The sequence below is a fragment of the Sinocyclocheilus rhinocerous genome, unplaced genomic scaffold, assembly GCF_001515625.1.
Source record: "Sinocyclocheilus rhinocerous isolate Xijiao unplaced genomic scaffold, SAMN03320098_v1.1 scaffold1687, whole genome shotgun sequence".
NCBI classification, from domain to species: domain Eukaryota; kingdom Metazoa; phylum Chordata; class Actinopteri; order Cypriniformes; family Cyprinidae; genus Sinocyclocheilus; species Sinocyclocheilus rhinocerous.
Window position 1 is genome coordinate 264,698 of NW_015660051.1, and position 13,025 is coordinate 277,722.

The 13,025-nt window shown below is 37.7% G+C and overlaps 1 protein-coding gene across 1 annotated transcript in view; it reads left to right on the forward strand.

Moving 5' to 3' along the window:
* Positions 1–13,025, forward strand: part of LOC107724831 (protein diaphanous homolog 2-like) — a 471,924-nt gene that overhangs the window by 147,426 nt on the left and 311,473 nt on the right. The window contains exons 13-15 of the mRNA XM_016533907.1: positions 2,773–2,883; positions 5,033–5,145; positions 12,677–12,793. Of these exons, the coding sequence (XP_016389393.1) occupies positions 2,773–2,883; positions 5,033–5,145; positions 12,677–12,793 (341 nt within the window). The remainder of the gene's footprint in view (positions 1–2,772; positions 2,884–5,032; positions 5,146–12,676; positions 12,794–13,025) is intronic.

The following is a 13,025-nucleotide window of genomic DNA, read 5'->3' on the forward strand; positions in this document are numbered from 1 at the left end:
ATTGTTTCTGTATAATTTTTTAATTGTATTTATTTTTTATTTGCTATATTATCTGTTATTTAATAAATTTTATATTGCTATTATCATTTTATTTATTTTTTTATTTAATTTAATTTCATTTGATGTATGTTTATATCTTTGGGCATGTTCTTTAGCCTGTGTCTGAATTTATTTATGATGCTTCTGTTATTCTCTGGAACGAGCAAGGAATATTCAAGTAGAACACACATCAACATCATATATATATAATATATTTTTTTATTTTTTTTTATTTTATATGTCCTCATGTTTTATTTAACTTATTTCAAATAATTAGTAGAATTCTGCTTGCCCAGGGCAGCAGATATAGATCTGCTCTGTTTAGTGTCAGTCAATGTGTGAGGCCTCTTCACTCCCAATGCTCTTTTTGATGCTGGAGCCAGGTAGAAATTGGCACATCTGTCACTCAAAGCTCTTCTGCACCCCGGCTCAGCTTGACATGTAAACAAGTCCCCCTATCCCTCTTGTCACTGTGTTCTGTGGTCGTCTGTCAACCCTGCCACCTACACCACAAGATGGAAGCTAGCTGCTGGCTATTCTAATGGAACAGGAGGTGCATTCTAAACCCTAATCAGCCCCAACCAGGTCACACAAAGAACTTGGAGCTCTGGAAACTAGCGACAACAACAACCAAAAAAAATGAGAGATGCTTACTTTATCATCTTCCCTTCTTACTTTTTCCTCTGCATTCTCCAGGCTGGTCTCAGAGGAACCGAATCAAAAGGGCAAGGATGCAGCACCACACCTGTATTTATCATTCTCTGCTTCTCCACAGACTGCAGTGATCTGTGACCAAGCACAACAAGACACTCTCACACATTCATTAACCAAATCCCTAATCGTTGTGTTGCTGTTGAGAGAGCAATGAAGACGACGATATGATACAGGCCGAGCGAGAGGAGAAGGGAGGAATGAATCCCTTTGATTTGGTGCCTTGTTTTCCTCCTTGAAAAAAGGCTTTTAATGAAAAGAACCACCGCTAATTGTGAAGTAAATTAAAACACCTCACCAATGCTGGCGGTTAAAAGAAATGAACACTTTTAAAACCTGCGATGGGCTGCAGAGCCTGACTTTTTAAACGTGATTAAAATGTGTTTTGCCGTCACACCATCTCAGTGACGCAAGCAAGCAAACTTAAAACCGTCCCAACAGTGCTGTTTTTTAATTACTCTGCTGGAATCCACCTCAGGCACTGTGCTGCAGAAGCTCATCATTGCAAACTCAACCCATAAAGGAAAATAAGTTCCTCAACCTGCACCAGCACCCTATCTGCAATATCGTTCCAAATGTGTTGATGACGAAATGCATTTGCCCTCCGGAGAACTCAATGAACGATCGAGATTCCCTCCGTGGGTCTCTTCAATAATTCAAATTGAAATAATTGCTCAAATGGGAATATGAGAAGATTTACGAATTTTGGTGATTTGGAGGCATACTGTTGCACGATGGGAGCAAAGTGGGCCTCGTCGTGTTCCCCTGCTGCAGCCTCTGGGTAGCTGGGACTTTGAGAGAAGGAATTAAGAATAGTGTTATGGTTCCTGATGCCAACGGGCTGCTCCTGAACCCAAGACAACTACTGTGAAAAGCAGCATTTTTAAGAATTAATTAATTTTGATTTAGAGTGTTTTTTTTTTCGTTTTTTTTTACTTTCACAGGGGTTTTAAAGTTTTCTATTTTCAATTTGTATTTTTATTTCATTTAATTTCATTTTAGGCCCGCCTAAGTTAATGCACTGGTATAATTTAAAATTTTCAGCAGTCTCAGCACTGTAGTATTGCGATTTTTTTTTTGGAGTCATACAATTTTTTTCCCAGTTACGTTTTTATTTTATTTCAGTTAATGAAAATGTTGGTTTTTGATTTTGTTTTTGTTCAGAGCAGCCATTACAGCCAACATGCCCTGAATACACACACACAACTCTGTTCTGTTTTTTTCCTCTCCACTGAATTAATTCAAGCTTTCTTCCTAACATCCCCTGGAAAAAAAAAGTCAATCAAACTTATGCATCTCCTCCAAATGGCTGTCATGTCCTAAATGTTTAAGCAGTGTCTTTTCCTTGACTCAAGTCAGGTTTCTGTTTTTGTGGCCGAACAAAGGCAGAACAAGCGAGAGTCAGAATGATGGAGCTGCTCCTGACAAATAAAATCATGCAGGAGAATAGCACATGTAGGCCAACAGCATCTCCAAAAGCCCAGGCCAAGGCTGGTGAATGTATAAGAAGACTGTTCGCATGTCCGTCAAGAATGATCTTTCCACTCTGCATTGATCAACCAAGCGAATAGCATTCCTTCTCGTCCTGGCCAGCTCCCTGGAGCCACCTTATAGCCTGTTAAGAACCATCAGCACTCCTCCCTGCCCACTACCCTGGTCTGATAAATCAATTAAAAATACACATCTGTTCAGCCAGGCCTGCTCCCTCCTTCCATCCCTCCTTCCTCTGGACAGCTTTAATAATCCACTTGCATCTTTTCCCTTCATTTTTACCATTTTTCTCTCCCAGTCCTTCACAGTGGCAACTGCCTCTTCCATCCTTATGAATTCATTTTATTTTATGTAATGTGATATATAGATTTTTTTCTTTAAGATGAGAGATGAGAGCAGTATGAATAAGAGGCTGTTGCAGAGCACTACGTTTTAATCATTTATCGCCAAAGGGATGATTCTAAGAATTTGCTTGCATTAAATGATGGTGGTGGTGTGTGTGTGTGTGTGTGTGTGTGTGTATGAATACAGGTGGCCTGCATGCAGCTGATCAATGCCCTCGTTACATCGCCAGATGATTTAGACTTCAGGATACACTTACGAAATGAGTTTCTGCGCTGCGGCCTCAAGAAGATCCTACCAGTGAGTATAACTTTTGCTTTATCATTTCATTTTTTCTGATTTATTCTATTGTAATTTTTTGTACTTCATTACTTTAATTGTTTATTAGATTTGTGCACTATTTTTAATTTTAACACTGATTATTTTTTCTTCTTTTCTTATAATATGATATATGCTCATTAGGTTTTCTTTTGTGGTTAATGTAAGTTAGTAAATAAGTCGAAAAAATACTTAAACTGCAGATGTACAAAAGCATTTTTGTAATCAAATGACAGATGTTATTTTCTAATTGAAGTGTTTGGGATTAAAATTACATCAGTGAAAGCTAAAAGAAAAAAAAAAGAAGATTGGAAAAATTGCTTTATGGAACAAATGAAAACTTTTGAACAAATGAACAAAACTATTGAAAACAGCTAAAATGTGCCCTGGTTTGCTGTCCTCCTCCCTAATGGCACAGCTTTGTTTCATAAAGGCCATTCCCCTCACACATCATTATCAATCAGCTCGCAGATCTCTGCTCCACGCTGCCACAAAACCCACAACCAGGCCAGCACATCACTCACCATCTCATTTATGTGGGCATTTCGTCACTCTTAATAAGTCATTTTGACTGCTCTCCATATTATTGCTGCAATTATTATAATTATCTTAATCTACCCCTGCATATGATGAGCTTATCTTAATTTATGAATAATGTATTTGAAAGTTTAATAGGACAATTAAATATGACATTGTTCTCTAATTGTGAATAATGAGTTTCCAGGTTTTATTATCCTCAAAATGGCAAGTGCAAAGGGAAAGAAACAAAGTGAAAGACAAATGAGATGCACTAAATCCTCAAGGAGAGATAGAATATGGTGTCTGATGAAATGAAAATACACATTTCTGGAGATGGATGTGTGTGTGTGTGTGTGTGTGTGTGTGCGCGTGCGCGCTAGAGAGCGAGAGAGACTTAGTCCTGCCTCCTACTGCGGCATAGCGAGCTCTCTTTCTCTCTGATTGGCTGTTCCTTTAAGACAGATGGCATGCCTGAAGTATAGTCCATTGATTGATAACTACAGGAATTGGATTACATTTGGCTTTTCACCATCTATAAACTACACCAGCAGTGATTCATAGTGGAGTTGTAAAGTACACCTATTTTATCCTCTCTTTCTTTATCTCTCTCTCTCTAAACCCTTTAGATCTATCGCATTTGTTACTGGTATACATAGCAAGACAATCTGTGTAACATAGAAAAACAGATTGACTCTCAGCGCTATACAACACTAATCAGACTTATGGTTTTAATTGACACCTGAGTTTTGAATCACTTGACAAGCACAGCTTTCTCAAAGATGTCCCTATTATTATGGAGAGATACCAACTTCTGCGTACCTTGATAACCAATCACATTATATCCTTGATGTCATTAAATTGCTGCCAGAGTTGTATGACAGTCAATGACTCCATTGCAGATGCCATACAAATGAATGAGATGTTACACTGTTTTTGACCAGTTGCAAAACTTCTCTTATAAAACAGCATTTTTCATTGTAAACTTCAAAATTAGTTCAATCCAAAATTAATGTTCAGTGGCAAACATATTGAAAATTAGCCAATAGGCTATTGATTCATTACTGGCAGACTGTAGCCTCTCCTCATTTGGCATCCACCTTAAAGGGGCTCTGTTTTTTTTTTTTTTTTTTTTGGGGGGGGTTTTTTCTTTTTTAACAATATTACTTATTGTGCCAATATAAATCATGACCGTTTTAAGAGAATTTTAACGCTGTCACCTGAATATCTTAGATGAGCATGGAGATCCTGGGGTGTATTTCCTTCTTAAACAGGAAATTTGGGCAAGACATACAGACATTTTGTTATCTTTCCATTTTTGCACTTCTTGTTTTGAGGATAATTAATGTCTGCAAACTGTAAATTTTGAATGCATATATTTATTTGCTAAAAGTGAACTGGTCAACATTTAGAAGTACACTAGCATGGCCTCATAGCTGACAGAGCAAAGTCATGAAATAAAAGCCACAAAACTCAAATCGGTTCAATCCAAGGCCTTAAAAAATAGTTTAAAATGTCCAAAAAGCAGACTTTTTCTTCCTGTTATATTATCAATGTTATATGACGACACATCATAAGTCACTCATTCCTTTCATGTCAACCTCTGTAATCACAGGAGCTGAAGGAGACGGAGGAGCTCGACATTCAGCTGAAGGTGTTTAATGAAAATAAGGAGGAGGATTCCATCGAACTGTCTCACCGACTAGATGACATCCGCGCAGAGATGGAATATCCTTTTTACCGCTGCCTTGTGTGTGCATGCAGCCGCAAGGGCGCCCGGTGTGGCTCATGGGTCTAAAGCCAAGACCTCCAGTTCATTCGGAAGGGATTTGAGAATCAGGTTTTTTATTTTTATTTTTTTTTTCAATTCCAGTCCAGCCTCTGGCAACTCTGGTGGTAAACAAATCTCTTCACATCAACACCACGCACATATCCCAGCATCCTTCTCTGGCCCACAGCTCATTATACTGACATTCCAGAGACACAGAGAGCAACCTCTACGCTCACCTCTCCTCTGTTTCATTCCCCCTCAAATCTGCGGATAGACTATGCCACGCGGCTATGGAAATCGGTTCACACTTATTTTCTCCCTGTTTATACATCTGCATTTGACCCTTCAGGCCACAGCTGCGTACGTGGCAGCCATATGCAGTAGCTTCTGGATTTGTGTGTATCCTCACAGTACCCTTTATAAAGTAGCTTGAAGTCATTCGCTGAATTTGAAAAAGAGCAAAGCATATTTTTTTGGTTGTTTTAGTGCTGGTTTTTTATGGTTTTTATCGTTTCGCCCTCTTTCCATAAGCTCTCAGAGGGAAAGCTTCGCTGAAATGATGGAGAAGCCAGAGTTTTAGTTCAGGCTGTCTGGACTAATGATTTTCGTGAGCACCCAACTGTGTAAGAGACACAACATTTGTCTCTAAGGACAATTTGGCATTGATCTGTAAGTGCCTTGTGTAATATGCGTGTCTAAGCAACGGTCTCTGTCTTTCTCAGTTCTTTGCCCCCTCTTTTCTTTTTAAACACCAAACGTTTTCCAATCCCACCCTGCTCGTTTTCTTTCAGGCTGCTTTATGAATATTTACCTATAGAGATGTTACATCACCCAGAGCAGAAAAAAAGTGTAACATATTATAATAATTATTATTGGTAGTGGTAGTAGTAGTAGTATAGCACTTCTGGTTTAGTTCTGGCCACTATAGCGACTTCAGGAAGCTGTTGAATATGAATTGCAAGTTGGGCAGTGTGATTGATTGACCCTCGCTCTCTGTCTTTTGTATTGCTCAGTTCCATACAGATACAGCTCATGTTTATGCATCACCTTCCCCACCAGTACATTACTGCAAACATGCCCAAAATACAAATATGCACAGACGGTGTGTGTCTGTGTGCACACTCGTGGCCCTGCTTAATAGAGAGAATGGCTTGCTGGTGCATTTTGCTGGTTTTGAAGTGTAGAGAAAATAATTCACTTAAGCAGATCACCTGTGTTATCAGCAATAATGCTCTGAAGATGCTTGTATTCTCACATTGAGTTGACAGAACATGGGATACACTCACAACCTTATGAATAACTGAAACGATATGAGTTAATTAGAAAATGTACAGCAGTGCTGGGGCAGATTGGTTTGCTGCAAGGGCAGTTTTTAAAGTGCAGTGCAGTGGCTAGAAGGCTTAACGTTCCATTTTATTATTGTTCCATAAATATACAGTATAGTGTTACATATACACTATATATATCGTTTATATGGTTTATAGTTAATATTATTTTAAAGAATATATAATTCTCTAACCTGAGACAGATGTTATTTAAATTGAAACAGACCTGCTGTATCTTTTAAAAAAAAATTTTCTCTAAATATTGAGGCTCCACATCTTTTTGATTTCTATCTCAGTGGAAGGGAAGGAGTGATTGTGGCGGCTCAAGAAAGTGTGTTCCAGTCCAACCAGTGCATCACCCTGCAGTCAGCGTTGAGATATTTCAACAGTCATTGTCAAATGTCTCTAAGGACAATTTGGCATTGATCTGTAAGTGCCTTGTGTAATATGCGTGTCTAAGCAACGGTCTCTGTCTTTCTCAGTTCTTTGCCCCCTCTTTTCTTTTTAAACACCAAACGTTTTCCAATCCCACCCTGCTCGTTTTCTTTCAGGCTGCTTTATGAATATTTACCTATAGAGATGTTACATATGTATTATATTTATTTAAGCATTCAAAAAATTGATTTATTATTATTATTATTATTATTATTATTTCCAATTCCACCACCTTCCTCGTTTTCTCTCAGGCTGCTTTATGAATATTTAGTTAGAGAGAGTAATATAATGATAATAATAATAATAACAAATTAATATTTTTATGAATGTTTACCTATGTTTACCTATATAATTTTATTTATTTAATTGCTACCAGTCATTAGAGTATTTGTAGAGTGCCTGCTTAACTCTCTGGGGTCTGAGGGTGTTTTGGGGCCCTGGAGAAGTTTTGACATGCCCTGACATTTTTTTTTTTTTTCAGTATCAAAAAATTAATGGCTAAAGTCTAATAACACCGTATTCAGCACGGACTGGGCTACAATAATATGTGGCAACATGAATGTACATGTTTTTGAGAAAACGTTTTGTCTGTGTGCACACTCGTGGCCCTGCTTAATAGAGAGAATGGCTTTCTGGTGCATTTTGCTGGTTTTGAAGTGTGGAGAAAATAATTCACTTAAGCAGATCACCTGTGTTATCAGCAATAATGCTCTGAAGTTGCTTGTATTCTCACATTGAGTTGACTGAACATGGGGTGCACTCACAACCTTATGAATAACTGAAATGATATGAGTTAATTAGAAAATGTACATCAGTGTTGGGGCAGATTGGTTTGCTGCAAGGGCAGTTTTTAAAGTGCAGTGCAGTGGCTAGAAGGCTTAACGTTCCATTTTATTATTGTTCCATAAATATACAGTATAGTGTTACATATACACTATATATATCGTTTATATGGTTTATAGTTAATATTATTTTAAAGAATATATAATTCTCTAACCTGAGACAGATGTTATTTAAATTGAAACAGACCTGCTGTATCTTTTAAAAAAAAATTTTCTCTAAATATTGAGGCTCCACATCTTTTTGATTTCTATCTCAGTGGAAGGGAAGGAGTGATTGTGGCGGCTCAAGAAAGTGTGTTCCAGTCCAACCAGTGCATCACCCTGCAGTCAGCGTTGAGATATTTCAACAGTCATTGTCAAAACCAAATTGTAAAAATTTTCACCCACCTCTGCTCAGTGCAGCACGACAAATAGACACACAATTCCTTAAATTATTTTTGCCCATATTTACAAAGATTGTAGTTTATTAAAAATCACTTTTTTTTAAAAAGTGAGCATTGTTGTAATAACTCCATTGTAGGACCGTTAGTAGAAACAATTAATGAGCTGCTACTGTTAATCATCATAGGCTTTAGCTTGCCACTATTGAAAATAGATTGCCGGTCATTTATTTAATTGAAGTGGGCATAGCAGTGAGGGTTGGGGCGTCAGTTCTTGATATAATAATAATAAAAAAGACTATGATGACTATCTGATCTTACATCTACACGTGCTTCTCAATAAATTAGAATGTCGTGGAAAAGTTCATCTATTTCAGTAATTCAACTCAAATTGTGAAACTCGTGTATTAAATAAATTCAATGCACACAGACTGAAGTTGCATTGAATTTATTTAATACACGAGTTTCACAATTTGAGTTGAATTACTGAAATAAATGAACTTTTCCATGAAATAAATGAACTTTTCCATGACATTCTAATTTATTGAGATGCACCTGTATTTTAGACATGGAAAGCCACTGCCCTTTCTCCTCAGGGAGAGGAGATGTTGGACATTTAATCAATACTCTGCAAGTTTAAGAGTAAATTTCTTCTGTTTTGGAGACAAGCAAGACAAACTGAAGACGGGATTTCAGTCCAGAAAATAAATAAATATAAAAAGGAAGTGACTGATCCATATTTTATTACTTTAAATAATCAAACTAAAATAATTTTCATTTGATTCATGTCCAGAGCCAGGGTATGAACTGGCAGAAGAGGTATTTCCTCTGTCACTTTTCTTCAATACCTTGTGTTTGCACGTTAGCAAATTAGATCACTAAAGATACTTTAGAATGCAGGAAGATGGCATCAGTTCTGGTTAGACTCATACTTTGACTCAGCCCTCCATCTGAATTAAAACAAGCAAGCAATTTCCAGTGAATGATGGCTATTCACCTTTAGTTGTATTTCTTGCATTTTATTGTTCTTTCTCATCTTAGAATTATACTACTGCACTTCATATTACAATCACTCCCGTGTATATGCAGTGTAGCAAATTAGCTCAAAAGGGAAATGTATATAAATAATTAAAATGAATTATAATTAATTACAGTTACTTATATCAGCTGCCAGTAGTAACTGTAGCAGAATTAATATTACCATCAACTAATCAGTTTGTCCAGTGAACGTTAAAGGAACGTTATCCATAAGCAGTGACAGAATCAGAAACTCGTGTAATTTGTGCACAAAAGGTTTATAAACTAAACACTAACACAAAACTAGTCTAACAAACACACACACACACACACACACACACACACATACATACACAGGGGAGTTAAAGTGGATGAATGAAACGATTAGAGAAACGCAGTTACGGAAAATGAGTCAGTTAACCACCTGAGCAGAAATCATCAGTGCCGTTTTACAATAGAGTTTACAGTTTATACTAAACTTCTGTTTAGTTTGGTGAAATGTATGATACTTGCATTGCCTTGGCCATTGAACGAGCATCTGGATGCAGTCTTGGATGTAAGTCTTGATGGTTCGGTGGTGTTGATGTTGTGATTACATTTTTCCGGGTTGAAGAATGACAACTTCAAAGATGTTGTCCTGACTCAGTTGTGGTCAGGAGAGTTTTCTCTCAGATGAAAAGTTGCAACATGGCTTGCTGCAACTTTGATGTCCTGCCGGCATGGGGGAGGTCCCGTGGATCGCAGTCGGACTTGTAAGGAAAAAGGGAAAATTAACTCTTTTATTTTAGCTCAGGTTTTCAGAGGGGGGAATCGAATCTTAAGATTCAAAATCAACCTGATTGAACTGATTCCAAAATGGATAGTTTACACTTTATCAACGGTCGTCCAGCGAGACGTTAACATCAGTATATTTTACCAATTTGAATATTTGTAATATCACAGGTTAATACATGTTTGTGATAATTTATAAGCTACGAGCTAGGTAACTAAGATCTGAGCAGAGTTTAACTTTAACAGAGATTTGTCTTATCGTTACTTGCTTAATTATTTCAGCACCCATTCAGCACGAGATGAAAAGATTTTGCTTGTTACTTGCGCTTTAGCTGGAAAGCTGAATTGAGTTCCCTTGTTGGCTGCTTGAGGGAATACTAGTGCATTTGATTGGTTGCTGATCTGGCGTCTGGATGACGTAGTTTCTGGGGATGCCCTTCTGATGAATGGGGTTTCCTGGTAACACAGAGGCTTTGGCAGTTCTTCTGAAAGAGTCTGAGTTTGTAAGACTTTAGGCTTTTGAAGATCTCTGGCAGTCACAAAGTTTCAACTGAAGTGTTTGAGTTCTGGAGTCTCGCTCGCATGATGTTACAGCATGTGAGCGCTTTGTAGCGCGGTCACCAAGGCGAAGAACCAAAGGTCTAGAGAGAGAGAGAGCAAGCGAGCAAGCCACGAGGGCTTTGTGTCCATTTTTAAGCAGGCTGATTTTGGTCCGCCCCAAGACGCGAACTTCCAATCGACTTGTTGCAAGGCTTAGCCACGCCCTGTGTGGTTCCCTTCTCGTGCATAAATTAACATGCTGTTCAAGGCATCACGTGGGAGAAATGTCTCTGCAAATATTTTGTTAATACTTCTATAAAGTGTCGTACTACACACACTGTTCAAAATAACAGCTTTTCACTAATTTCAATGTTGTGGGAATAAAACAAGCTTTCGTTCAACATCAAATAACAGGTAGTTTGCATACACATTAATAATCTTATCTACTAAAAGGAAAAGTTATAAGGCAAAGATTAAAATATCATAGGTTTCAATAACACATCAAACAGAAAGCATAGAAAGGCACAAAACATATTATTTGGGAATATAGTTGCCCTTTTATACTTTTAAATGATTGTCTTTTGAATTGTCTGTGTAACTTCTGTTTCTTTGTCTGTGACTGGAGAAACGCGCGCTTTTCTGGAAAGTAGGAAAAGGGGGAGGACAGAGAAAGTCCTATGGTCCATAAAAGTCACGCGGTGGTTAAGAGTCATGTGATGGACATGTATAGATCCAGTGTTTGCAGGCCTGAGGGTATCAGCGAAAAATCCTTCCTGTGTCTACACGGGTTCTATTCATTTGGCGATCACAAGACATCACGAGGTATCTATAGGTTATAGTCCTGATACAAAAGATCTCTGTGTTATCTCTTGATTGCACCGATTACAGGAAACACATCAAACATATATAAGACATAAAACATATTATTTGTGAATATAGTTGCCCTTTTATACTTTTAAATGATTGTCTTTTGAATTGTCTGTGTAACTTCTGTTTCTTTGTCTGTGACTGGAGAAACGCGCGCTTTTCTGGAAAGTAGGAAAAGGGGGAGGACAGAGAAAGTCCTATGGTCCATAAAAGTCACGCGGTGGTTAAGAGTCATGTGATGGTCACGTATAGATCCAGTGTTTGCAGGCCTGAGGGTATCAGCGAAAAATCCTTCCTGTGTCTACACGGGTTCTATTCATTTGGCGATCACAAGACATCACGAGGTATCTATAGGTTATAGTCCTGATACAAAAGATCTCTGTGTTATCTCCTGATTTGATTAGTTTTTCATCACTCCTCGGAGTAGATGACGACATGACTGACCGGAAGTCGACCCAGAATATTGGAGTCATGTGATGAGGTGATTAGTTTAGACCTCATGATGGTTGATTCAATGGCATATCTGTGTCATGATAGAAATCCTACAGACTGGATGTCTAAGAGGCAAAAGGGTAAGAGCCAAAGAAGAGAGAAGAGCGTGAGGTCACTCTGACAGTGCCTTTTAACTTCTGTGGAGGTCACACCTCCATGGGGTCAGTGAGCCAAGGGTAACTTAAACTTTCCGAGGGAAAGAGTCTTTGTCTTCGAGCATGGTGTTGATGCAAAAACTATTAAAGATTCCTAGAACACTTAATATGTTGCATGGGTATCAACATATACACGCTAATTTAGATCATCAAAATACAAATTTGTAGATACCAAACATGCTATAGGTGAGGTTACATTAACTAATGGTAGTATCATAAGCATGCATAAAACAGTATACAATACAAAAGACAATATACAAGAACAGTAATAATACACACAGTGACCTTGGGATATGCATAGTCATTTATAGAAAGGTTTGGCTATGAATTAATGAAAGAAGTCCTTTCCTATGGGCAGTATGTGTCTGTTTCAAAGTGAATTAAGTAGGGGGGGGATTCTTTCTACATGATAAAAATGTAACCAGGGTCCTGGGGGATCGTTCACAGACATCCCGGCACCCAGTCTGGTTGTTGGGTGAGGGGGTCTGTTGGATTATTTGTTAAATAGTAATACAAACAAATAATAATTTGTCGGATTTGTCCTGCCGTTACAGTCTTATATACAATTTTATATCCATACATATTGAAATGGCATGTTTAGATAAACATTGTTTTACTGCATGGCAAGCAGTGTGTGCAGTTGTGTCCTTAACCATCTATGCACTGATATGGGTGAAGTGTACCATCTCCTGTCCAACATGGTGAAAGACACGGGCTCAGAACCTTACTTCCTATCCATCATCCAGCACCTGCTGCTCATCAGGAATGATTATTATATCAGGTGAGTGCTATCATATATTTTCTTTAATATCCATTCCATTGTGCGATGATAACAAGGTTGCATCTATCTGTTCATTGACAGTTTTCTCAGTTTCTATTGACTCAACAAGCATTCTTGAGAATTCACAGATTATAATTACAATTGAATGAAATAAGTAAATAAAACATAAAATAAGAATTAAAAATAATTAAAAAAAAAATTGTATTCATCAAAAAATTAACAAATTATATAT